The sequence below is a fragment of the Coenobita brevimanus genome, chromosome 102 (assembly GCF_032717465.1).
Source record: "Coenobita brevimanus isolate Jiangsu-jjx chromosome 102, ASM3271746v2, whole genome shotgun sequence".
Lineage (NCBI taxonomy): Eukaryota > Metazoa > Arthropoda > Malacostraca > Decapoda > Coenobitidae > Coenobita > Coenobita brevimanus.
In genome coordinates, this window is record NC_137055.1 from 35499287 (window position 1) to 35526786 (window position 27500).

Sequence of the window (27500 nt, forward strand, 5' to 3'; positions counted from 1 at the left end):
GTCCATATTGAATACATGCTAGGGCTGTCTCATACAGGACTGGTGTACTGGTATCAGCGGGGGTATTTTTAAGACATGTCGGTGGGTCTTCTGGTAGATCAGTAAAGGCTATTTTTATGAAATTCAAATCCTTAAACTGTTCCCTGCCCCATCCGGGATTCGAACCTGGGTTCATTAGGACCGCAGTCCGCCTCTACTGATTCAGCCACCGCCTCCCTTATTAATGTCCTCTTGTATGTCCTCCTGAATATAAATAACATGCGAAACAATATAAGAGGGTAATTTACAGATTAAATCGCTCAGGAAGAAATGCAACGAAGGTTTCTAATAAGTGGCTGTATGAGGCAATATGAGAGGGTGATATGCAGAATAAATCGCTTAGGGAGGAGTGCTACGAACGAGAGAAGGTGGAGCAAGGCCGGTAGTTTATGTTGTGTCCTTAGTGCTTCCGGTACAAGTGACCTGACCCTCCTCTAACCCCCTCCCCCCCTCCTTTTTTTACTCTCATTCACTCTAACCACTACTCTACTCTGCTCTACTCTACGCAGCTCTACTCTCCTCCTGTACCCTCAACTCCTCTTCTTGTCTAACCTTTCGTCTTTATCTCCTATCCCCTTATACACTCTCCTTTGCTTTACATTCCACTACCCTTCTCCGCTCCACTTTGCTCTGCTCTGCTCTCCTCTCCCCCTCTTGCCCTTCCTCATCTCTAACACTGACTCCTTGCAGAAAATTATCACGCTTCTTCGTATCCTCTTCCTTTCTCTCTTCTCCACTCTCTCCCTCTTTTTTCCTCTTCTCCCTCTTTTCTCTCCCTTCTTCTTCACCTTTTTACCTTCCCTCCTCCTCTCCCCCTCCCCCGTCTCTTCCGATTTCCTGACCTTTCAGTTTTCCCTAACGATTTTCCTCTCTCTCTCTCTCTCTCTCTCTCTCTCCACGTCATCATCGCCCCTCCCTCATGCACTGTCTGTCCTCTCTGACGTCATCTGGGCTATGGCGACAACAGGACCCGTATTTTATGTGGCTTGGGGGATTGCTTAACAACTCTTCCTTAGCGATTTAGTTTGCTCGTTTCATCATTCTTACGATATAAAAAGCGTCAAAGAGATTACTAAAAGTGTAATATGCAAAATCAGTCGCCAAGGAAGAGGTGTTAGGAAGCTTATTGTCTATCAATCTCTCTATTGCCAGACGCCTTAATCCCGTAAGGGGTGGCCACAAACGAAACGCCTCCTTGTCACCCTGTCCCCCACCACTTCACTGTCCTCCCCCCAGCTCACGCCCCTCTCTTATATACCTCTCCACTCCATCTCTCCATCTCACTAATAACCTCCAATCGGTGTCCTAAATTACCTATCATGGTGTAATAAGTTGGGTTAGTCTACATTCTTGCCTTCACGACTCTAATTCACTCTTTCCAACAGTCTCTTTTAGTGGTGACTCCCTCTATATGTACTGAATTGCTTTTTATGTATTTTTATCATGTCTGTGGTAACTACTTTCCGGCTTTTGTAATTCATTTAGAATATTGTTCATACTAAATCATATATTTTTAGGCTTTTCTGCACTGCTATTTATGTAAGGTTTGTCCAAGCAGCCATTTTAAATTACTCTCATGTTATTTATTTATATCTATTCCACGGGTCCTATTTCTCGTTTTCTGTCTAATCTGTGGTATTATAATTCATATATATTTCCCATGTAAAACCCACCCCCTCTCCCCCTCCACATCGCTCTCCTTCAGGCACTCCTCCACATCCACACCCTCGTCCTCAAGTAGTACCTAAAGCTGCTCCTTCTCTCTCAAGTATCACTCCACATGCGTCATTATAATTAACAGATACTTCCCTCCTAACATCAGCTTCCTCTCCGCCTCCACATTATTCTACTTCATGTATCTCTCCGTATCCACACCCTCATCCTTATGTAGTACCTCAAGCACCTCCTTGTTCCTCAAATATCGTTCCACATCTGTATCATTATAATTTACAGATATTTCCCTCTCAAAACCCGCCTCCTCTCCGCCTCCACATCGTTCTCCTTGAGGTATCCCTCCACATCCACACCCTCGCCCTCAAGCAGATCCTTAAGGCCGAACCAGGCATCAATGTCCCTGAGGCCGAGAAACAAGTAACCACGTGCCTCCATATACCTAATCACCGCCCTGGGACCGCCAGGCACGTGGTTGATCTCCACGCACATGAGGCGGATGCGTACCTTGTCCCATGGTAGCGTTCGTAGCACCTAGAGGGAAAAGGTGTATAATTAATGCCTATCATCCGCACGAGGACTAAATACAAGTAAGTCTATTCATCCATCTAACTATCTATGTATCTATAGCCAGAAGCCTTAATCTCATAAGAGGTGGTCACAAACAAATCTCTTCCATGTCGCCCTGTCCCCTACCATTTCACTGCCCTCCCCACAACTTACACTCCCCTTCTCAAACACCTCTCTCCTCCATTCCTCCATCTTCCTCGGTCTTCCCCTGCCTCATATATCTCTCTACTCCGTCCCTCCATCTCATCCTCGGTGTCCCCCTCACAGCAATCTAGTGATGACCTTAAATATGAAGCGAGGACAATTTTTTTTTTTTTTTATGTGTCCGACTCTGGGCATAGGCTTCACAGCCTGCTTTCAAGGCCCTACATACAATACACCTCTCTACATGTCACCATTTCTGCATTAAACACCCACCGTCCATATTGAATACATGCTAGGGCTTTCTCATACAGGACTGGTGTATTGGTATTAGCGGGGGTATTTTTACGACATGTCGGCGGGTCTTGTGGTAGATCAGTAAAGTCTGATTTCATGAAATTCAAATCCTTAAACTATTCCCTGCCCCAGCGGGGATTTGAACCTGGGTCCGGTAGGACTGCAGGCCACCTCTTTACCGACTGAGCCACTGCCTCCACCACTTACCCTCATCTCGTCGCCCTCAATGTCGAGTGAGAAGAAATCAATCAGCGTTGTGCTGAGGGACAGGAGGAGCGTGTATAAGGGCAGGACCACGACTCTCACCCCTCCCCTGTACCCGCCCAACACACGACCACCAGCACCAGCACTCTGATCCGCCGTTCTGTGAGGATAGTAGTAGTAGTAGTAGTAGTAGTAGTAGTAGTAATAGCAGTAGTAGTAACCCCAGGCTCATCTGAAATGTGAAACCGGTGGACTACAGGCTATAGTTGGCCTTCTTCGCATCACCATCCTTCTTTCGGGAGACAGGAACGTAGTTGTTTAACGTGGCAGTAGATCCGGTAGATTATATTGGTGCCACCACATGAAGGCGTCCCTCTTCAGCACCGAGGGTAGAGGGAAGGGGGTGAAGACAGTCCGAGGTATTTAATTAGTGCAGTACGAGGCGTTGTTTATTTACGACGATGAATGATTCTCTGTTGTGATCGAATCGGTTTTTGTGGGTGTATCTTTAATAACAATATTTCACCAATTTCTAATCTGACTTGGCTTAAAATTGGCCCATATGTTGTGTGTGGATTGGGGGAAAAAATGATTTGATTTTGGTGCAGATTGACCAGATATTAAGGTCAAATTTTGGACGCGATGGTGCTGTGTTCTGGGAGCACTGAGCACTCTGTATTTTGTTCTTGCCACAGCTCTTATATTTTATTTTATTTATTTTTATTTATTTATTAGTATCATTATCATTTTTTTTTTTTTTTTGGCTACGGGCGGACCTGTAGTAAAAAGGTAAATGAAGTTGTTTCTAATCCCCTCTGGCTGTACTTATGAGCTTATACTGTATGGTAGTGGTCGTGTCATCCCTATAGAAGCTTTTGCACACTTTCTTCGAGTTGTGTTCATCATTGTCGTGGTTTCAGCTGAATCAGATTTTTTTTTTTTTTTTTTCATATTCAGTGAGTTATGGGCAGAGGTGTGTGTGTGTGTGTGTGTGTGTGTGTGTGTGTGTGTGTGTGTGTGTGTGTGTGTGTGTGTGTGTGTGTGTGTGTGTGTGTGTGTGTGTGTGTGTTTACGTATACTGTATGTGTCAGTACCCCACAAACATCTCACCTAAAGTCAGAATATCCTGCAGTGGTGGTGAAGGCCAAAGCAGCGTGTACCGAATAGGCTTTGCGGTGGCGGGTGACCATTGCGGCGAAGAGACGAGGATCTGGCTCTACCAGAAGGCCACTCCAGCCCCTGTGTAGCTCGAAGAAGAGGGAGTTGCTCTTCTCCTCTCCGTCCAGGACCCCCGCCTCCACAAAGAACCCTCCTCGCTGTGGGGGAGTTGGGTTAGGATAGATTAGGTTGGGTTATATAAGGCTAGGAGAGGTTAGGTTAGGCTAAGAGAATGCTAAAATATAACGGTATCGTGTCGTGGGTATCGTTTTTAAAGGCTCCAACATCCTTGCCTGCGTCAGCCTTGGTCACCTAATGGCTGCTCTCCACGCTGCTCAATCTCTGACAGCCTCCCTATTCAGTCCCTTAACCCTGAGATCACACTCTATGATCTCGTTCCAGGTCTTTTTCGGTTTGTCTCTTGCAGCCTTACCCCCGACGTTCACACTTCTCACTTTCAGCAACCAATTGTCATCCTCCATCTCTCCACATGCCCAAAACATCTCAATCTACCCCTCCCTATTACAACACCAATACACTCCACTCCCATCCTTCCTCTCAATTCGTCAGTCGTAAACCTAGCCCCCCCAGGCCTCACATTCAAGGACGCACTACATGTCCATCTAATCATTGTCATTTCAGTACATTTGAGCCTACGAATGTCCTCATCCTTTACTGCCCACGCCATCATCATCATCATCACCATCACCCTCATCATCATCATCATTAGCATCATCCGCAGCATCACCCAACTCACCTTTCCCCTCAAAAACGTTTCATCCGCGAACTTGCTTTGCCCAAACTGTGAGAAATGCCTAACGTTTGAGCCAGAAGTGAGGTTGTAGGGTAGCTGAGATGGCGGTAGTAGTAGCTTCTTTCTGACATGATCTACTAGGGAGGGGTCATCCTGTTGTAGGCCCGTCAGTTTGTCTTCTAGGGTTTCTTGTTTACCTCTTGTATCCGGAAATTCAAGTTTGAGATGCTGGTTCGAGCCTTCTTGATCATTTACCTCTATATTCTCTTTGGTACTGCCTGCGAGATGGAAGAAAAAAACAGAATCATCATCATCATTATCATTATCTTCAATTTCACCTTCATCTTCCTCATCTTAATCATTATTTTCATCCTTATCCTCATCTTCATCAACTTAATCATCATCATCATCTTAATCATCATCTTAATCTTCATTTTCATCATCACCGTCATCATCTTAGTCATCATCATCAAAATACCTTGGGATTCAAAGTGGTGGCATGTGAAGGTGTTTGGCGTCCTTTGTTGTGTTTAAGATGATGTGCCGAGAGAGAGAGAGAGAGAGAGAGAGAGAGAGAGAGAGATTCTTCCACCTTTCCCTTCTCTCACCTGTCCAATGTGGTGTTGCTGGTATACGATTGAACAGCGCCACACCCATCACCACCACCACCACACCCACCACCACCACCACACCGCGTTGCCGCCACACCACCACACCACCCATCTGTACACCACACCAGGATAGATTAGACTTGGTGGGATGGAATGATACCAGGCAGGCCATGACACCCACAGAGCTCCAGAAAATACCAGCCAATATAATACCAGGCCAAGTGGTTAGGGAAGGTGGTCTCTTGTTTGCCAGGACCCGAGTTCGAGTCTAGATGGGGACAAGGAAGTATCTGTCTATCTGTATCTATCTGTTTATAGCCAGATACCGAGTAGCTTCCATGCCACCCTGTCCTCCGCCATCAAACTGCCCTTTCTCCAACTCACAGTCCCTCTCCAACCTCTTCACCCCATCCCTGTATCTAATTTTTCGATCTCCCCCTCACACTTGTCTTCCCCATGACACTCTTACACTGTAATCAATATTGACGGTGGGTACTGGTGTCGAAAAGGTGACGTGGGCCTCGTGGGGGACGGGCTGTAAAATATGTACCCAGAGAGAGAGAGAGAGAGAGAGGACGGGAGGGCGGAGCCTATCGTTCTATCCCATGTGGCAGTTTCCTCTTTCCTCGATGAACTTCTAATACTCCTGGTTATCCTCAATGTGTCATGGTATTGCTGGAAGGACTGGTTTCCCCTCTCCCCTGATTTTATTACTTATTTATTTATCTACTTATGAGTATTTACTTATTTATTCATCTACTTATGTATTTACTTATTTACTTATTTATTTATGCTTCTGGGCCGTTTTACTCTAGTTATGAAAGACCTTATAATGAAAGAGTGAAGGCTGTATGGGGCCCCTCTAGTTTACTGAATATTATAGCTACTACTACTACTACTACCACCACCACTGCTACTACTATTACTGCTACTACTACTACTACTACCACCACCACTGCTACTACTATTACTGCTACTACTACTACTACTACCACCACCACTGCTACTACTATTACTGCTACTACTACTACTACTACCACTACCGGTACTACAGCTACTTCTACTTCAATTACACATTTTCAGTTTCATTCTTTTCATTTCAGGACGATTTTATTCAATTTCGGAGAGAGATTTTGAATGGAGAGGGGGGCTTTTCCGTAGCACTTCTTCGTGACTTGCATCGTATTCTAGTGTTACAACGGTAGTGTTTGGCCAGCTTGGAATAAAATGAATATAGCAGAAATTACAAACCCAAGTACAGTACAGCTGAACCTGAACCCGGTAAACTGCAGGCTGAAATTCCTCGTCTTCCGCAGTCAACCATACTCCTTTCGGGGGACAGGGAAGTAGATGGGGAAGGTGTCAGTGGAGCCGCCTGGTTATACAGTGCCACCACGTGAAGGCATCCCTCTCCACCGCCCTGCCATCCTCAACCCCTTCACTGCGAGAAATCTGTCAAACTGAATGAAATCGTCTGACGCAAACAAGAATAAAAAAAAATTACGTCATCTGACTGAATGGGTTATAGGCTCGTACTATAAGCGCTTGTGGAGATTTCGTAACACCTCTTCCTCAGTGAATAATTTTACTCGTTACACTTCAATATCCTCGTGGTGCCTCCGCTAACGAAGTTGGGGAAGGTTATGTATTATCCCGTGTCTATCTGTTTGTATATAAATATCTCAAGAAGTTATCTGATTTCAGTAAAATCTGGTGGATAGATGGGCGGTGGGTCAAGGAAGATTTGATTGGATTTTGATGTAGAAATAAATAATAGATCTGATTTGCTCAGGGGAATGTATGCGATCTCCAAGATTTATTAATAGGACAGACTAGACTATGTCGTACCGTAAAAAAATACGTCTGGTAGAAAAAGCGGAATTACAGTTGTGTCTTAAATTATATAGGCGTTCGTGGAGGTATGCGTTCTCTGAGTCCATTATTAGTTTCTTATTGTATGCACACCATGTTGATAAGAAAACGATATAAATTAGGTACAAGTACAGTGTCTACGTGTAATATGCAAAATAACTCGCTAAAAGGAAGGTCCGACGAAGCCACCCATGCCACTGAGGCTAGGGGTGGAAGGGCGGTAGGACACTCGGAGCCATGCGGACGTCTACAAGCGAGCCTCTAATTACAAGGGTGGAGTTTTAAATACCTGTTAAATGGCCACACCGCACGCCATGTTACGTAACTCAGTCAACAGTGAGGCAGAAAGGTCAGACAGATAGACAGGTAGATAGACAGATAGATAGACAGGCAGAGATAATAGATGGACAGATAGATTGACAGGTAGACAGATAATAGAAGAGACAGGTGGATATATAAATACATAGATAGATAGACAGACAGATACAAACATACATGATAGATACATACACTACATGGATAAATATCTTGAAACAGATACATGGACGGATGGATAGAGGGACACATAAACAGACATAAATAGCTAGATAGAACGAGAGAGAGAGAGAGAGAGAGAGAGAGAGAGAGAGAGAGAGAGAGAGAGAGAGAGAGAGAGAGAGAACATCAAAAATACGGTTTGAGAAGGGAGGAGGAAGCACACCTTCTTAGGAGGAACTCTGGCAAGAAACTGGGGGGCTTGAGAGAGAGAGAGAGAGAGAGAGAGAGAGAGAGAGAGAGAGAGAGAGAGAGAGAGAGAGAGAGCTTCACAAATACAGTTTGAGAAGGGAGGAGGAAGCACACCTACTTGGAAGGAACTCTGGCAAGATACTGGAGAGAGAGAGAGAGAGAGAGAGAGATTAAATTAACCTCTCTGAACCGTACTTAAGGGTTTCACAGCATCTCTTTCTCCGGACGATTTTATTCAGCTTAGGAGAGACTTTTCGAGCTGGAGGGGTTAGATACAGCCTTCATTAACCCCTTTGCTTTGGAGGAGTTGAATAAATTCGTCTGGAGGTGGCACGAATAGAAGAAATATTGTAGGTCACTCGATTGAAGTGGGTTAACATTTTCTTTACTCGCTTTAACAGGCTATGTGGCATATATTTCACCTTTCTTAATGTTACTTGGTAGTGAAGGAATTAATGAAGGCTATATCTAACTCCTCCGGTGCAAAAAGTCAGCATCCAGGCTGAATAAAATCGCCTAAAGATAGTAGGAATATAATCAACACATCACCACATACCTGAACTCAATGACGTAATTTTGTAATTGAGCCTTGCTGTTTGTTCGTAGCTGGGGGAGCACACCATCCGCTCGCATGGTGCGGTTCTGCCTTCAGGAGAAGCTAGTGTATGTTACGTAGTTTCATGTAACCTAGGAAACAGAATAAATTAGAATTAGCAGCAGAAAAAGTAAGAAAAAACATTTAAAGAAGATACAATTGTTCAAATGAGGAATGAATTTAACAAATAAAAAACAGTATGAGGAACAAACAAAATTAAGGAACTGAAAAAAAGGGGGCTAGAAAAAAAAAAAAACACTCAAGAAAGCAACCATCAGTCAGAAGACGAGCTCCTGGATGGGAGAAGGCTTCAACAACAACAACAACTAGGACACTATTTTCTAAGATGGATGTTAATCATGATCAAATGGTGCGTGGTGTCCTTGTGGGTTAAGGCGCTCAAGCATTTACATCCGAAAAGTGGCTGGCGTTTCCTGTTTGCATATTCACCTTATGCCACACAGGGGAGAACGAGACTGGTTACCTTTGCCTTAAATGTCAGGTCAGAGTAGTCCACAGACTCTACACTGTGGAGTAGCCTAAACTGGGCCTCTTACGTTCCTGATGGCACAAATATGGATAGCGATTAGATATCGTCTATTACGAAACGATTTTATTCAGGACAGGAAAAAGTCCGCTAGCAAAGCTATTAGTGAAGGCTATAACTATGTAACTATTCCAGGGATTACTCACCTTTGTATACTGCGGAGGGGTATTCACGGGCTGCTAGCATTGTACCACTGTCCAGGACCCATGCCACTGTCCCCGTACTCTCGTAGTCCGAGAACTCCTACGGTCCTACCTCGGGTGTGGACGATCCTTTCATGGTTTTACTAAATTTCGGACAGTCCCACGGTCGGCTGTTCCCTTTTCTCTAGAAACTCCTGCTGAATAAATTTTTTGCTTCTAACAAGCAATCCTTAGAAACAGTAGATCTCGTAATAATATTTTAATATGAAGTTAAACAGTAACCCAAGTTTAGTTCTCAAAAACACACTCTGCAGAACTTGCTAAAATTTTATCTTTTTAAATTGGTACTCAGTTACTAGCCAAATTGAGTTAACTTGTAGATAATTCAAAATCTACACTGTGCAGCTGATAACGTACTGACCTATAAGAAAAACTTTTAACGTCATGTATATGAGATACTGTAGAACCTCCTACTGGCGCACAGGAAACATCGGTAGCTCACATCGTGACTGAGCCATAATTGTCAATGGATGATAATGATAACATTTGCTAGTCAACCCTTGTCAGTAATATTCCCTCAAGCCTTGCTTCTTTTTCGTGATTGAAGTGTTTAGTTTCCTTTTTTCCCACTTATCAAAATATAGAATTTTCCTTAAACCTTTTTCGATTGTAAAAATATTCGGCTGATTGTTCATTAAACAATTGTTATACAAAGTCATTGTCTGATATGATGATGCATTGTATGTGTAATTAATTAATATTGCTTCTAAAAATAGTGCTGGTTCATCTACATAAAATTATGGGAACGAAAATGAGTTTTCATTTTACTTGAACCGAGTTGAATAGCGCCGCAGTTGCCAAGCTCCGATCAAAAGTTTGTGTAAACACTTTTTCCCTTGACTCTCAGCTGTTTTCCTGAGTCAGAGTTGACAGTACCGTGACAGTGTACCTTTCCACTCTGGTGACACTTGCTAACACTTGACCATGGACGAAATATCAAGTTGTGTTGCATCTCTGCTACAAAATGACACGGATGTGATGGAAGCTGCAGTTGATATTCTGATCAAGGTACTATATTTGAAACAAAATCCACTAGTCTATAGGTACCCATATTTTGCTTGGTTATCTTGTTATATTCATACCATCTCCAGACGATTTTCTTTCTCGTAGAAGAGACTTTTTAAACTGGAAGGGTTAAATACAGCCCTCATTAGCCTGTTCAACTTATTTTTAATTTAGCTGTTTGAGTGAAGATAAATCAACAAAGTCGATCATTAGGTTGAAAGAGTTAGGAAAGCAAGTTTTTATAAAATTGATGTTTGATGTTGCTGACTCCATGCATGCCAGATTGCAGACAACATCTTGCGTGAACCTGACACTCCAAAATACCGTAGTGTTAACCTCAGCAGCAGGGCTGTGGAACGCACCCTCTTGCCAGCTGTAGGGGCCCTCGAAGTTCTGTTTCTTATGGGCTTCCAAGAGGTAAGACATTGCAGTTGAACACACCAAGGGCTGTATTGTAAGTGGCCGTGGAGATTTCGTACCACTTTTCATAGCACTTTTTCCTTAGCATTTTATGATGCATATGGCTCGTCAGTATCCTTTGGTAGGGTATTGTTGCAAACTAGCTTGTGTCTGTATCAGATTTATATAAATGGCATACAAGAGAGTGTTTAAGTTTAATATGCAAAATAAATCACTAAGGAAGAGGTGCTATGAAGTGACCTCTGCTACTTGGAATATGGCCCAAAGTCATATCAACAATCTTTTATCTTTGGCATTGATGGTGTATTGCATTTATTTATTCTTGCTTTCGCTTGTCACTATTCACAGTACTCATACTTTAGTCCTTTCATATTCCTGTTCCTTGTTGATACCCACATCTCATTTGCTGTATTAATGGGAAACAGGGATAGGATGATGATGATGATAACAACATAGGACCACTACAGGATGATGACCAGCTGGTGTTACCAAAAGATGACCCCCTGGAGCAGTTGCGTATGTACCGTGACCAGCTGGTGAGACTTCAACAAGGGAACAAGCAACAGGAGGCCAGGGGGACAGCCAAACCACACCCTGCATCTCCATCACATCAGTCTAAGGTACAGCTCTGTGTAATGATGATGGCGATGATTCAGTTTTTATGATATGGTATACACTTCTCTTTTGGTGTTGGGGTAAGATGTTCTCCATAGAGCTTTTAGAGAACAATTGTTGCTGGAGGGTGATGCCCTCATGTGGTGTCACAGATATGACCAAGCTGCTCCACTGCTTGGTTATACAAATACCTCTGTACTTCCTGTCCCCTGGACTGCAGGAGGAGGACAACTTCAGCTGCACTCTGCTGGGGTGACATTCATAGTAGCCTCGGGTTGCAGGTACTACTCGTGGACTTTGTTGAAGCATGTAGCTCTTTGTGACTAGGTCCCCTTCCTGATGTCAACCATTTGCTGTTGAGTGGGATCAGACACACCACCTTTTGACCAATAGGGTGTGCTGTAACCTTCTGAAGCACAACATCTACAGTGTGTACTGAACTGACCATCTGTCATACTAGTCATGGGCACATTTTGCAGTATTACACTGTACTTTTAAAACTGGCAGCCAGTTTTCAGTAAAACTGTATTCACTAAGTCATAATATTTCAGATCACGCGTCTTTTAATGAGGATTGCCTGTATGTTGTTCTTTGAGCAGGAGGGAGACTCGGATCTACGAGGGCGGCTGGTGGCATCGCTTGGTCATGTGGTGGTGTATGAGAGTGCGGGACTTCAGGAGAAGGCCAGGGAACCCATGCCCATTCAGAGGTTACACCAGCGTGCACGTGACATGATGGCTGTTGTTAACAAAGACCTCAAAGATGATGAGACACCACTAGATTTTCAGGTCAGTGTATAGCCCCTCTTCAGCCCTGCTTCATTTAATAATAAAACAATGAGCAATAACCTTTGAAACCCAGTAATGCAATATTGGAAGGCAATCATATTTGTCAGAATATTACCTCGGAGTTTCACGGTTGTTTGACCAGAGTGCAGTGATAATTTTGTATGGGACTGTACATCCTAACCTATAAATGAAGAGCATTTGTTTGTTCATGGACCATGTTCTCATGAACTTAGAAGGATTTCTAGCACCTCTTCGTTATTGAATTATTATGCACATCTCTTCTAAATGCTGCCTTTGATATTCATATCTTTTAATTGCCTGTGCAGGTTGCGTACAGAGAAGACAATAGTGATGTGCTGTATGCACAAACAAACTGGCAAGGAAGAGGTGCTAGAGACCCCCCTTAACAGAAAAGAAAATGACCCCATGTTCTTTCCAGGACTGTGTGTTGAGGGAGTTGTTGACGTGGTTCAAGGGTGAGTTCTTTCAGTGGTTTGATGCCCCAATGTGTCCCAAGTGTCAACAGAAGATGGCAGCTTCAGGAAGCCTTACCCCTACACAAGAACACTTACTCTGGGGTGGGAGTCGAGTTGAGGGGTACTCTTGCAAGGTCCGTATTGACGTAGTACAAGTTATACTCTGTTTTCACCTGATGGAACTGGGCCATTCTTATGACTTGAATACTGAGAAATAATCTAGCTTTCACACTAATGGATATATGATTGAAAAACAGTACTGTGCCTTCTGTAAGTTAATGAGTACCATACAGTAATTTATAATTTAGATTACAATGAACCAGAGGTTATTGAATGCCTTATCATTCATTCTCCAACAGGGTTGTGGGACATCAGATAGTTTTGTTCGATACAACCATCCAGGGAAGTTGCTAGAGACAAGGAAAGGACGATGTGGGGAGTGGGCCAACTGCTTCACGCTTCTGTGTCGCACTCTAGGCATGGATGCTAGGTATGCTTCTCTTCTGCCTCCCCACTGTTAGTATGTTATGTTTTCCATCCACACTCTTGGTTTGTTCTATTTTTTATATAGGAAAGTGATATGGAACAGCATCAGTCAGTGACGAATGAAGCTCGTTTGTGAAATTGATCGGGAATATCACAACCCTAATACTGTACAGGTTTTTCTTCATCCTCTTATATCGGTCATAGTGTTCCAGCAACTATGTTTTTTGTTGTTTTTGCTGTAGTTTTGTCCCTGTAGTTAATTTCATTCCTTCATGTAACTCTGTTTTATGATACATCTCCTCTCATCCATATAATATATTGATCACATCCCATGCTGTAGCTATGTCGTTATGATTTCACCTCATTATTGTGGTAGGTGGTGGCGACCATCATCCACTCACTTGATGTAGTGCTGCCTACTCCTTCCGTAGCCTTTTGTAGTGCTGCCTACTCCTTCCTTAGCCTTTATCATTCTTTTTCTGTGCCTGCCCTCCTCTCTTCCTATTTCTCCCATCTTTCTTGTCACTTCTTATTGCTTTTCTTTCCATTACAGGTGGCTTTACATTGAGTGACAAGCCAAATGGTTTCCTGTAAGCCAGGAAACCATTTACAACGCTGGGTGGTAACCATATAACCAAACCATACGTGCTCCCTATGTGTCAACAAGTGGGTTGGTGGAGGGTTAGTGCCCCTCCCCGTAAAACAACTAACTCAAAGTCAAATGGCCACCCCTTACGGGATTATGGCATCTGGCAGTAGGTAGATAGATGGATAGATTTCTGTTTGTTTTGTTATTCTCTCATCATATGAACGTCTCACTAAGGCATGAATACATTATTTTTTCTTAGGTATACTAAGGTGAATAGATTGTCTGTTGGTGGGACTGAATAAAACAAAATATGTCGTTATATTTGAGAGAGGTGAAGTTAGTGAATGTACAGCGAGGTTGGATGGTGAGGAATTGGAAAATGTGAGTACGTTTAACCCCTAAAACGCGGATCGTCGCGTTTGCGACGCTCGGCCACAAGGACAGGACAGCGGGTCGTCGCGTTTGCAATTTTAGTAAATTTTGAATAACCGCGGGCAAGCAGGCTCCAGCTGGTATTGTCTATCAGTACCACCACCCTCTAGCTACAACTATAGTCTGACTCGCGCCCGTTTGCGGCTGTGGTGTGGCCCGCACCTGTGTACAGTGTTGCCACGTTTTCTATACCGTTATCTCTCTCTCTCTCTCTCCTGGCGGGAGATGTGAGCCACCCTGAGTACTTTTGATTCTTTTATAAGTTGTTTATAATTGTGCTTTCATTTGTTATTTTGGTTTTGTTGTATTTAGTGATATTTATCATTTTTTGTATACGGCGACAGATGACCCGTTATTGCAGTACCATGATTGATTTTCATTCATTCATTCTCTTTCCCCTTCCTCCATCTCTCTCTCCACACCACCCCTGAGGTCAAGGCCACCGACTGGGTGTGGAAGTGTTGCCGCTCGCGAGTGAATAATGTTTTTGTTTTTTTTACTTCAGTATTGGCATATGCCTACTATTTTGTCCTACATATTAGCTTATGATTATAAATGTGATTATTCCTCGCCCTTAAAATTACAGTAAAAGCCAGTAAATGTGAGCATTTTTCCCTAGCAACACCTGTACAAGCTATCCTTGTGTCTACAGAGGGGTACGTACTTTATCTTAAGCCAGACTGGATGTGTCAGTGCTGCCACTCACAAGAATTATATGAATTATTTCTTTTACTTTGGATATTGGCATATTTCTTCTTTTTTCAGGCTCATTCTCTTATATCCATAACTGTAATATTATTACCCACCCTAAAACTACGCTAAAAAACATTAAAAGTGACTACAATTTCTTTTAGCAACACTGTACAATATGTATGCCATGTTTCTGTGTTACTGTATAAATATTTTATGCATAATAAGATTACTGTTGATTCATCCATCAAAATACACAAGTGTAAGTTTTATTCATCTGAATTTATCGAATTTGTGATGCCTTGTACATAAATAGCTTCCGTTTCACATCGCAAGTTCGGGAAACGTGGCACCATTGTACACAGGTGCGGGCCATACCACAGCCGCAAACGGGCGCGAGTCCGACTATAGCATACTTTACCTTTGTACTACTGACCTCAGTTGTTGCCAAATATCGCGTTTTCCCCCCGTCCCCCCCCCCACCACGGCCCGGCCAGCCTGGCTGTGATACATGGCAGCGCTCTGAGCACTCAGAACTGTAAATCTGCGATCTCCTCTCACAAGCAGTTTATGCTACTAGGAAACGCTTGTTTCCCCAGTTGTAACACTAGCTTTTTTTCTCACGGTTTGCCTCTGTTTAGCGTCAGTTTACTGCAGGCTGTCAAAGTGAGATTATGGCGAGTTCTAGCTCTTCCCAGTCAGTGCAAGCGGCCGACAGGAACGAGAATAAAGTGGCGGACGTAAGGCAGAATAAAAAGCACGCCATGGTGATCTTTTGGGAAGTAATATGATTGAAAATAATGTAGTATACATGTTTTTAGCTGTGAAAATGGAAATGTTTGTTGAGTGACGGGAAGACCGCCGCCACAGTGCATGTCGGCCGTACACTCCGTTGATTTTAGCCATATTTTCAGTGCTTATTGTACAAATACGGATTCCTAACTACCTTTACGTTGTAGTATAAAGTTTACTGTGACAGAATGAGGCTGTGGTAGAGGGGAAACCGGGTTGCTGGAGGTGTGAAAGTGAAGATTTGGTTACCCAACTTTGCAAGTCTCCACAAGTCCTTGGGTAGTCCACGAAGGCTCAACACCTGTCTCTGGAGAAAGCTGAATGTAAGTACTATCTGCCATACCAAGTATAATGTTCTAGGGTTAATCTCTGATTTTTGGCGAATATTTTCCTACAGGTACTCAGACAGTGATACAACCCCGCAACTCGGGGGGGAACGACTGTACACAGCCGCGTTTTAGGGGTTAAGTACTTGGGTAGTGTGATGAGTAAGGATGGAGGTTTGGAGGGTGAAGTGCTTGAAAGGGTACAGCAGGGAAGAAAGGTTGTTGGTTCCTTGAAAGCAGTGATAAGAAACAGGGAAGTGAGCATGGAAGTGAAAAAGTTACTACATGACAGTATTGTGATACCAACTCTAACGTACGGAAGTGAAGCTTGGATGTTGTTGGAAGGACACAAGTCAAGAGTGAGAGCAGTGGAAATGAGTTATTTAAGAGGAGCCTGTGGAGTCACGTGGAGAGACAGGCTGACGAATGAGGATATAAAGGAGCGTTGTGGTGTGGATGTGGATGTGATAGGAAGCGTTATGAGGAACACACTGAGGTGGTTTGGCCATGTGGAGAGGATGGAGGGTGAAAGACTGACGAAGAGAGTGTATGTGAGTGAGGTGGAGGGGGGAAGAGGGAGGGGGAGGCCGAGGATGAGATGGAGGGATGGGGTGGAGAGGTATATGAGAGAGGGGGGTGTGAGTTGGGAGCAGGGGAGTGAAATGGCGGAGGAAAGGGCGACTTGGAGGCGATTTGTTTGTGGCCACCCCAAACGGGATTGAGGCGTCTGGCAATAGATAGATAGATAGATAGTATTGTGCAGAGCATATATAAAGAAAATTACCTCCAAAATATGCCATGCCTATGAGGTGGAGTCAGGATTTCAGAAGTTTGTATGTTGAATGAATGAGAGTGATACCTATTTAATATTACTGGTAATTCTCTCTCTATTCTGTTTTTCTCTTTCTTTTCTTTCTGGAACCTACCTCTCTTCATCCCTGGGTGGGAAAAGAGGTCAGGATGATGATGGTGATAATGATGGTGATTGGGTTAACATTTCCTTGCAAGGTATGTGTTGGACTTCACTGACCATGTGTGGACAGAGGTGTACAGTCAGTCTCAGCGGCGATGGGTGCACGTGGATTGCTGTGAGGGCAAGATGGACACACCTCTGATATATGAAGCTGGCTGGGGCAAGAAATTGACCTATGTGTTTGCATTCTCTAAGGATGAGGTTGTTGATGTCACCTGGAGGTACACCAATAAACAGCGGGAAGTGCTACGCAGACGCAAATTGTGAGTCATGTTTACTATACCATCAGACATTTCTTCAGCCAAGAGTGAGTCATGGGAGTCTGAGAGATATTAAATTAACAGATGTGAATTGTGTGCATTATACCACCAGACTAGAGACATACTGTGTTTGGAACAGAAGACCACAGAAGGCTTTGTAACACCTATTCCATAACAGTTTATTTTGCATACCACACCTTGACATTCTCATGTAAGTTACAATATTTATATCATTTTTATACAGTATCAGCATAGTTTGCATCAGCAACATGCAAGAGGGTGTTAAAGTGTCCTCTGCACAAGAAATTGCTAAGGAAGAGATATGAAATGACCAAATTGACTAAATACAGCTATGTTTTATTCAGCTGAGTGAGTCATAGTAGCCTAAGAGTGAAGCACAATATACAGATCACCATGTACAGCCCCATATCCCATTTTCTCTAGATGTAGTGAGGCGTGGCTAGTGAGGACTCTGATGGAGCTGAACAAGGAGCGCCAGTCAACCTTCACACCAGAAAAACGACAGTTTTTAGAGCATAGACTTGTAACTGAGGTGGCAGGATTCTTTGCCCCACCTAGAACCCTCAAGAACTGTAAGTGAGTGTGGAATTTTTTGCTATATAGGTTGCCCCTCTTTTATGTATTTTATATTCATTTTTTTTTTTTTTTTTTTTTTTTTAAGCATACAAGGGGTAGGGTTATTGGAATATCTCACCTCACCCCACCACACTTACCTTGTCGCATCTCAGTTTCAACTCAGCTCACCTCACTTCTCATTATGTTTCACCTCGTGTCATATTATCTTGTCTATCATGTCGCACTTCACTTCATATTTTGGCTCCTCTTGTCTTATCTTACTTCACCTTATCTTGCTTCTTATTTTGTCTTGTCTCATGTGACTGCAGCCACCCAACACTCAGTTCACTTTCTCTTTCCCCCCTCACCTTTAGCTGAGAATGAGGGTCGTTCATCTGGTTCCCTGGCTTGGCGTTTGGCCCGAGGTGAGACCCAGACAGTTGAACCTTCCTCTAGCCACACTTTCCGGCTCACACAGGAGGAGCAGACGAAGCGGGAGTTCATGGTGAAATACTCCACAGCCCGGGACCAGTACGTCAGGGTGTCATCAGGAGACCAGGTCATGCAGGGTTGGCAGGCTGGAGTTGTGTCTGCCAGTGGTGTGTTTAGGAAGCATGAATCTGATTGGAAGACTGTTTACCTTGCCAGAACAGGTCAGGAGCTCTTTAACTTCTGTTTTTGAGCTAGACAACATACCATAGTTTCTGTCAGAGATGAACAGTACAAGTTATTTGTTGTAAGTGGGTCATTTGTTTCTAAATATCAAAGCTTTTTCATGATAATGATGATGTATTTTAATACTGGTATGTAATGTATTTGTCTAGAGGGTAGCAGTGAAGGTGAGGTGGAGTGGTGTGTGGACTGGTCAGACACACAGCTCAAGATGAAGTCCGTGTTGGTTGTACTTCAACACACCACATATGAAGACGGTTGTGTGGCATGGCAGGTGTGCGTTGGTGACAGGTGTATCATTGGTCCGAAAGGTAAGGCTATCAGTTATTCCGTTTTAACCTATTCTCTGTGTTTTAATAAAATACATTACAGTAATGAAGTAGTCCAGTAATATTTCTGTTGTGCATTCCCCATTTGGGTTCTCAGGAGGAAGAAAGACACCATAGGTGAAGATAATGGTAGTGATAGTGATGCCATAGGACAGCAACAACAAGCTGATGACAAAATGAAATATTTTCATAGCACAGAAAGAAAAGAAGTGTAGTTTCATGCTAAATGAAGGCTTTCTCTTTATAGCTGCCAGCCTATGGTCTCAGAAAACTAGGAGGCATTTTAAAGGCAATTGGAGACTATATAAAATGTTCCTGTGAATTCTAGGAGGCGTGTTGGAGGTGAGTGGAGGTGATGTGAGTGACGCAGTAAGGAAGTTGGAAGTGAGCGTGGTGCTCACTAAGGGTCAGGGTAACGTAGCTTGGCAACATGCACAACTCTTCCGCCAGTCAGACCACCTCACCGACCAGTTCCCCTTCCTCATACACATTAAGTTTGAGTGATGGATACTGACCCCTTAACCCACTCAGTACAGTAATATATTTTTCTTTTTATATCTTCCTATCTTTTGACACTCTTCTTCAGCACAGGATAGAGGTTTTGAAGCAGAAGGGTCAAATATTGCCTTAGTTAACACCTTGGAATATGAGAGTTTTTTTTTTTTGAAGTTTATATAATGTTCTGGCAGGAACAGTATAAAACTAAAATGGATGTCTGCCAGATTCAGAGGGTTAATAATTCTGGATAAAGGTTGCCTAGCCTGGGTCTCGTACACCTCAGAAACAGTACAGCAACATGGGACTGGATGTTACCATTTTGTCCTTTATATTTAATTTTGATACAGCCAGATATTTTTACTCAACTGAAAGGAAACTCCTCAGCCAGGCAGAGCAGGGTTAAGCAACAGCAACAGCAGCTTCAAGAGGTCTCACTCTCAAGGTGAATAAAATCACCTGAGGTAGCGAGATTAAATCAGTACAATACGTTACCGGGGTTCAAGCGTTAAACCCGTGTGTGGATTGTCAAAAGATAAGTGTGGCATCTCAGATTCTAGTCATAGTTAAAAATGCCCAGTGATTAGGTGTTATGATGTTTATTGAAGTTATGTTTGTAGTATGATTTTATGGCATAATTACCTTTTGCAGTCAGATAATTTTTTTTTTTAATTCCTACTGTCTGCATGTGATTTTATTCAGCGTATGAGAATTTTTGTGATACTGAATGGGTTATTGAAGGCTATATCTTACCCCTTCAGTTCAAAAAGTCTCACCTGAGCCGATTGGAGGCATCTGGAGATAGCAAGAGAAAAACACTGTCATTGGATTAAATTGATCAAGAAACATTAACACTGAATAAGACTGTTAATGTTGTTCAAAGTGAATATTAAAAGTACAATGTAGGGTTGTTTTAAGAGATTTGTTATTATATAGGCTTCAGTTAAACTTGGAATTCAGATATTAGTAATAATATGTAGGAGACAGTTTTGGTTTAAATGTGGTTTTTAGGTAATTTAATGCAACAGTTTCGAAGTGCAGTAAGCTCTAGTTATATAGGGTGTACTAGAGAACGTGTGGGAAAATTCAGATGGCTATTTCTGGGCTGATTTTGAGTACAGTAATAAATTGGTCGAGTTCTCAGCCATTATGGAACTGTGGTTACTGATGACCATATGGATGATAGTGGTTTCCCTCATGATTCACCCATAAGTTCACTCGCAATCATAGTTTCTTAACAGTTGAGAATTAAACGCATGTTGTTACAGCATTTTTTTTCTTTTTTTAACTCAGAATTAGCCTCCAGAAGTTTCTCACACATTTCAGTGAGACTCCTTATGTACCACTATGTTTTTATTTTTATTTTTTTCAGTTAAATTCATTGTACATTGAAAAGAAATAAATAAATAAACATTGCCTTTTAAGTTCCATTGCTGTCTGTAAAAGTGACTCACCAGTTTTTCATAAATTAAAATAACAGTTGTATAAAAAATAAAAAAAAAGTGGCCATATGGAAATCTTCCCTGATATATGGCAATGACCTTGTGTATGCATGAATATTTCAGCCATCTTGTATTAAATCATTTACAGTAATGACTTTGATATGTTTCCAGCATTTCAGTTTGACTTTGTTATATCAGGTGTGATGCTGAATATGTAAATAGTTTTCTTAAAAGCCTATCTTGTATTGAATTGTTTTTAATAATGACTTCCTTTGGTGTGATTATAGTATTTCGGTTTGACTGTTATGTCAGATGTGATGCTGAATTTGTGAAGCGTATGCATACAAGTATATTTATTAATGGAGTGTTAGTTGTACAGTATGATGATACTGAACATTGGTTGAGAGTACACTGTATTAACTTCAGAAATGTAGGATATTTTCAAATTTGAAGTACATCTGTAAAGAAAAGTGTACCAAAAATATGTACAGGTTAGGCTTGTGAAGTAGAGCCAGGATTGTAGGAGCTTAAATGATTGTGTGGCCCATATCACTGGGCATGCTGTTGACAGTATTCTTATTTTTGCATTGTTTCTAGACCCTACTTCACCTCATCCTTATATGAGAAGAAAGGTCAGAATGATGGTGATTTAGGCAAATGATATGGCATAATGAAATGACAGCATGCACTGCCAGCCAGCCATAAAGTTATATGGCAACATGTACAAAAAAATATATATATTTTGGATTGTACTTATGTTACTATGGTGGTGCACTATGACAGATGTGTTCAGTCAGATTTAAGTACTTAGCTGTACAATACAGTACTGTAGTTCAGTGAAATTTTTAGGTCAAGCAATAGTTTTTCAACTATAACTCTCCCAGGTTCTTATAACTCATTCTCAGGTGAATATTACCATCTGGCATTTGCTTGACTAGCCTACTACAATTGTTCCTACCATGAGAAAGTTATTGATGACAATGTTAACTCTCTCAGGTTCCTGTGACTAACACTCAGGTAAATAAAATCATTTGGCATGAAGCAAAATATATTGGACTTTTCCTGACTATGAGAGGGTTAACTTGGCAGAGATTTTTGTCATTTTGCAGCTTATTTCCCTTGGCTCAGTGACAGAATAAGAAGTACTCTCCTATGGCTCTGCATCCTCTCCATTACATTTTTTCATGACTTGTACCATAATCTTATTGTTTATCTCTTGTTACAGCTCAGCATAGCAGATAGTGTAGTACAAGTAAGCAACTTGATGCAAGTGGCAGAAATGGATTGCTGTTTTCCCTTCCAGGTATCAGTCCTTTTCACAGAATATTGGCATTGTAGCACTGTGAATCTAAAAGAGAACTATATGACAAGTCACATACTTGATGTAGTGCAACCGGTAGTTGACCATTTACAGTACAACACTGGATGGTGAGTGTATGGCCAAATGGATGCCTAGTGGACTAGTGGGAGAAGGTGTTCCAACTAGATATGGCCCATAAGAATGTACTGTACATCCAAGGAGTGGTTAATGCTTACATAATGCCACTCAGAGGCATGCAGCTGATCATAGTTGCCTATCCAGACTGTGTAGCTTAGGCTTGGGCCCCTACACTCCTGATAAGGAAATAAAAGACTGGAAAATAGACAGATTTGTAGTGGATATGTAGCTAGAAGTTTGTAGGTACAGTACAAACTCCCAAATCTGAACATCCGATTTCCAAAAACCTCCACTTTCCAAAATGTTTGTCATGCTGTAGTGCATTGTTGAATTATGGTCTGTCCTCACACATTCAGTCCATGTTTGAAGACAAAGTTCTTATGTAGACATGCTTAAGAACAGATGATAAATTACTAATGCCAGTACTTCATTTTATTTACTGTTCATTGTACTTTAGATTGTTTATTCTCTGTACTTGATTTTCTCTTAGTTTTCATTATGATTCCACTTTCCAATACATACCATTTTCCATAAAGCCTTTGGAACCAAACGTTTCAAATGTAAGAGTTTGCACTGTATTTATGAACAGATGTTTATCCTTTCAGTCAAGTGACATATTTTTGATTTATTCCCACCTCCTTCAGGTGATTTTATTAACTTTGAAGAAACCATTTGTAGTGACGGGATTAGAAACAAATCTCCATTAACCCACTCACAGATGATTTCTTTCCCTAAGCTGAGTACAATCTGAAGGCAGAAGAGGATTAAAAATACATCACTGGATTTAAAAGGTTAAGCCTAGATGTTTGGTCAGACTTCATAAAATCAGGTTGTGTCATTTGTAACAAAGTTTTTTATGTGCCAGAAAATTTGGTGCTAGTTAACTAAAATGTGAAGTGTATATTAAGGATAGAAATTCAATAACATTACTCTTAGTAGCTGCTTGATGAACTCTTTGAATGAGTCCTAATGTACTGTTTACTGTATGTTCAGATATACTTTAATATATTTTGAGACGTGTTTTTCTTTTTGCATATTCTTTGCATGTATACCTTCACATTTGTCCATCTTGGTTTTTTTCTTGGAAGTATGAAAAAAAGAATGTATTGCATATGGTTAGGGCCGTGGGAAAAATCTTAAATCATTGTAGAGTACAGTATATTATAATAGGTAACTCCAACAAACTTTTGTTTTTTAATATATGGTATGAACTGCCTTTTGGTGATGTCATAGACATCACATTAAATCATCAAAAAGTAATATGAAATAATTAAACTGATTTGCAAACATATATGAGCAGCAAAGTACTGATAAGTTCATGTAATAGAAAACACCAAGATAAACATTATGGAGATTGGATAGATGGATTTTCATTTTGATTTTTTGTGTTGTTAAATTACTGATGAATTAAATGCTATTATCACTCTAGGTGGACAACTGCCACCAACCTGGGAGGTTCTGCTTACCATGAAAGTGAGAGTGAAGTGTGGCTGCAGACTTAGTACCTAACCTACTTCATAACCATTCACACGTAGGCAGAGACTTCAGGCAGGAAATTACAGAATCATAGTCCAAGGTGAGGTTCTCTTACAAGTATTCCTGTGTATTTAGGAATAAAACAGATAGGTATTGACACTTACTAGCCAATGATGGAGCCTTGGTCGCTCAGTGTTAGAGCATTCATTTCATAATCTGTGTGTGTCCCTTGAGTAGTACTCAAATCTAAGCTGTAGCATACATTTAAAGTAGGTGCAGGTAGTGCAGTATTTTTTTTCATATACAGTATTTAAATCACCTACATCCTATTTGAAATATTTTATACCTCATCATTCAGTGTTGCTGGTAATAGTCACTAGCTTCTTTGGTCAAGTTTTGTGAATATCTGAGTGGTGAGATCTGAGTGTAAATGCAGAAAAGAGTAAAGTGATGCTTGTTGAGAAAGTAATTGATTGTGTGATGTGTTGGGGAATGCATAGAGACTTCAGTTAGTGGATGAGTTGAAGTACCATTATGCTGTGACAGAAAAAGGGAAAAAAGCATAACAGAAGCGGAAGGCAGAGTAGCTGAAGGGAGTCATTTGGCTAGTGCCTTTAAGGGCTTGATAAAGAATAGTGGACTGAGTTTAGAGACTACAAGAGAACTATATATGAGTGTGGCCACTTTACAGAGACTAGTACAACAGGATGAAATATCAAGGGAGAGAGTAGTAGAAACTGACCGGTGAGAAGTGTATGTGAATTGAGTAGGTTGGATAAGTTAAGAAGTATAGATATTCATGAAGGATGTAGACAATAGAAATCAGTATCATCATTGGAGGTTAAATTGTATGGTCACATAGAGAGAACAGACATGAATAGGACGGTGTAAAGGGTATGTTTGAGTGAGTTTGATGCTTGGTAGATGTGGAAGGCTAAGAATGTTTATATGTATGCGGCAAAGCAAAGTATGAGAGTTGAGAAAGCAAGAGAATAGATGACAAAGAAATGGATTAATTGAAAAATGTATGGAAGTGCATGTGACAAGGGTTGCATCCTGTTTGTTAATTGGCAGTTGTGGAATGGTCATTATCCCACAAGATTTATGAAGCATGGTTTTGTGTTGGTCATTTGAACTGTGAGATGGAGGGAGGGACAGATATGGTGAAGGAGGGAAGAAGGGAGCAACAGAGATGATGAAAGGGAGTGAGGGAGGGACAGGGATGATGAGAGAGGGAAGGACAGGGAAGGTGAGAGGACAGGGAGAGTGTAGGAGAGAAGGGAAGTTAAGGGAGGGAGGTAGGGAAGGTAAAGGAAAGGGGCAGAGAAAGGGAGGGAGGGAGGGAAGGTGAAAGAGAGAAGGGAGAGGGAAGGTGAGAGAGCAAGGAGAGTGAAGGAGGGGGGAGGAGGAAGGGATAGGGAAAATGATGGGGCGGAGGGATAAGGAAGGTAAGGGAGTTAGGGAGAGGGAAGGTGAGGAGGCGAGGGAAGGAGGGAGGGGCAGGGAAGGTGAGGGAGGGAGGAATAAAGAAAGTGAAAAAGGGAGGTGAGAGAGAGATTGGGAAGATGAGGGAGGAGTAGGGATGGTGAAGGAAGGACAGTGAAGGTTATGGATGGATGAGTAGGGAAGGTGATGGATGGAGGTGTTGGCAAGTTGAGGGAGAGAGGAGGGGCAGAGAAGGTGAGGGAGGGAGGGGTAGGGAAGATGAGGGAGGGACAGAGAAGATGCGGGAGGGACGGAGAGAGGGGCAGGGGTAAAGGAAGGTGACACTAATCTTGGCTCCATAAGCATGCAAAAAATGACACTCCCACCCTCTACATTGTCACACTAAAAAATTATATAAGCGACCCAAGAATTTCCTAAGATAAACAACTGTACACAATTCCACTGGGTTTCTGGCCTAATGTACTGTCAGTAACTAAAGTTCTGTTATTCCACTGCTTGTACTTCACACTTAGGGGATGTTAGTCACTCCTCTGACGCATATTTGAGAATTATCTATGGGCAGAGAAACAGGTCAGCATTTTTTTCAGGTTATGTTAGCCACTGCAGGAAAGTGCGAGAGACAGCATCATACATAGGCAAAGAAACATAAAGTTTCAACACAGGAATGTTAGATACTGTAATGGCGAAACATCAGGCTAACACGTCTCAAAATTTCGTCCTCGATTTTACAAGTTTCACAACAATAGAGGAATGTGACCTGATGCGACCTGGTTTAAAATTAAGTAAAATTATTTTTTAACCTGTCTGCCCTGAACAAGAATTTCCGTCGTTTAAGGAGGTGTTTTGCTTACACTTATCTGCATCGTGGGTTTAGCCGGGATTCTGCAAACTGTGCAAATTGGGAATGGTGTCAGAAAATAATGTTGTTCACTACTACGTTTTCATATTAAGGTAGATGCAGCCGGGGTTCAGGGAAATAATGCAAGGTTAGTATGTTCTGTTTTTTAACCCATTGACAATGGTGACGGTTTTTTTCTTTTTATTGAATTTGGAGTGGTATCAGAGAGTGCGTTGACTAATAATATTTTCATTTTAAAGTTTTATCACGAGCGTGGAGGGATCAGGTGAATCAGGTCAATATATTGTATCTGTCAACCTATTCACAATATCTGAGTTTTCATTTTAGTCCGATACTAATCATACTACCGGATGATTTTATTAATTTTAAGAACGTGTATTTGTGAAGGCGGTTAATTATGGCTATATATAACCCCTCCAGTTCGAGAAAAAAAAAATCCTAAACAAAATTAAATTAATTAGAGGCTCCATGAGTTGAATATATATATATATATATATATATACCGGTATATACACACTCGATAACGCCTTTGTCGCTGATCTTCATAATCTTCCTCTCTGTGAAAAAAAGGTGAGAAGCAAATTATACCTTAGTGTGTGTGTGTGTGTGTTACGAGAGCAAGCGACTTAATCATTATTATTCTCCTGCCAGAACTGTCATGCCTATCCTCGTTAAACACCAGCATGAGCCACATGTACCCTAGTGTAATATCGTCATACTCCATTTTCTCCGTTATCCTTTTCGCTTCTTGGAAGAGGTAGGGATGGAGAAGGTGAGGGAGGGAGGGACAGATAAGTCAGGGGCAGAGGTAAAGCAAGGTGGCACTTGATATAATCCTGTTCCGTGGTGACTGGATTAAGAAAAATGTTAGTACAGTGGAGGAGTTTTACAAATTTTCAATCAAACAACTTCGCTAAAGTGGAGTGAAGCGTCTTGGTTCCGAAAAATGTTAGAGACGAACAGCGGCTCTTGCTTCCCCGTCCCAAAACGCATCATCGAGGTGAAGGGGTATACCTAGCCTGCGTCACACATGCCCTGGTGTACCCTGGCCATGCTCTGATTCTTTGTTCTTATAAAATCGTGTCATCGTGCTCATTGACCTGGCATGGGGTTAATGTGTCCTAGTTCACCCGGTGCACGCTAGAGCACTTTGTCGGTTTTCATTTTTAAATTTTAAGAGACGGTTGATTTTATGGAGGCATTTTGAGAACAGCATTAAAATATTTGACAAGTAGCAAGTCTGCGGTAGTCAGTCTAGCAGACCACCTCGTTAGGGCGTCTGGATATAGATGAAAAGATAGTTTGGTTAAATTTGGCAAAGATTCCTAAATAACTTGCTAAATGAAATTCTCTCTCTCTCTCTCTCTGAAATCGCCTAAATGTCAGTCCTACATGAGAGAGGTCTAAAGCAACAGCAGAGGAGGTAATATATCATGCCTGTTGCTAGTGTTGGTGGTTGGTGATGCTCTGTTTACCCCGGGAACTTGGATTTTTCACTCCCTATTTACACACAGCATTCCTGGCCTA

At 41.9% G+C, this 27500-nt stretch overlaps 1 protein-coding gene across 1 annotated transcript; it reads left to right on the forward strand.

Annotated features, from left to right (window-relative positions):
* Window positions 1–10312: 10312 nt before the first annotated feature.
* Pngl (N-glycanase Pngl) lies at window positions 10313–23218 on the forward strand. The gene is made up of 11 exons (XM_080284646.1): window positions 10313–10396; window positions 10676–10810; window positions 11281–11433; window positions 12028–12216; window positions 12656–12826; window positions 13052–13182; window positions 17016–17243; window positions 17685–17833; window positions 18191–18469; window positions 18641–18799; window positions 19146–23218. The coding sequence occupies exons 1-11, from the start codon at window positions 10313–10315 to the stop codon at window positions 19319–19321; spliced, it is 1854 nt and encodes a 617-aa protein (XP_080140772.1). The 3' UTR covers window positions 19322–23218.
* Window positions 23219–27500: the final 4282 nt, after the last annotated feature.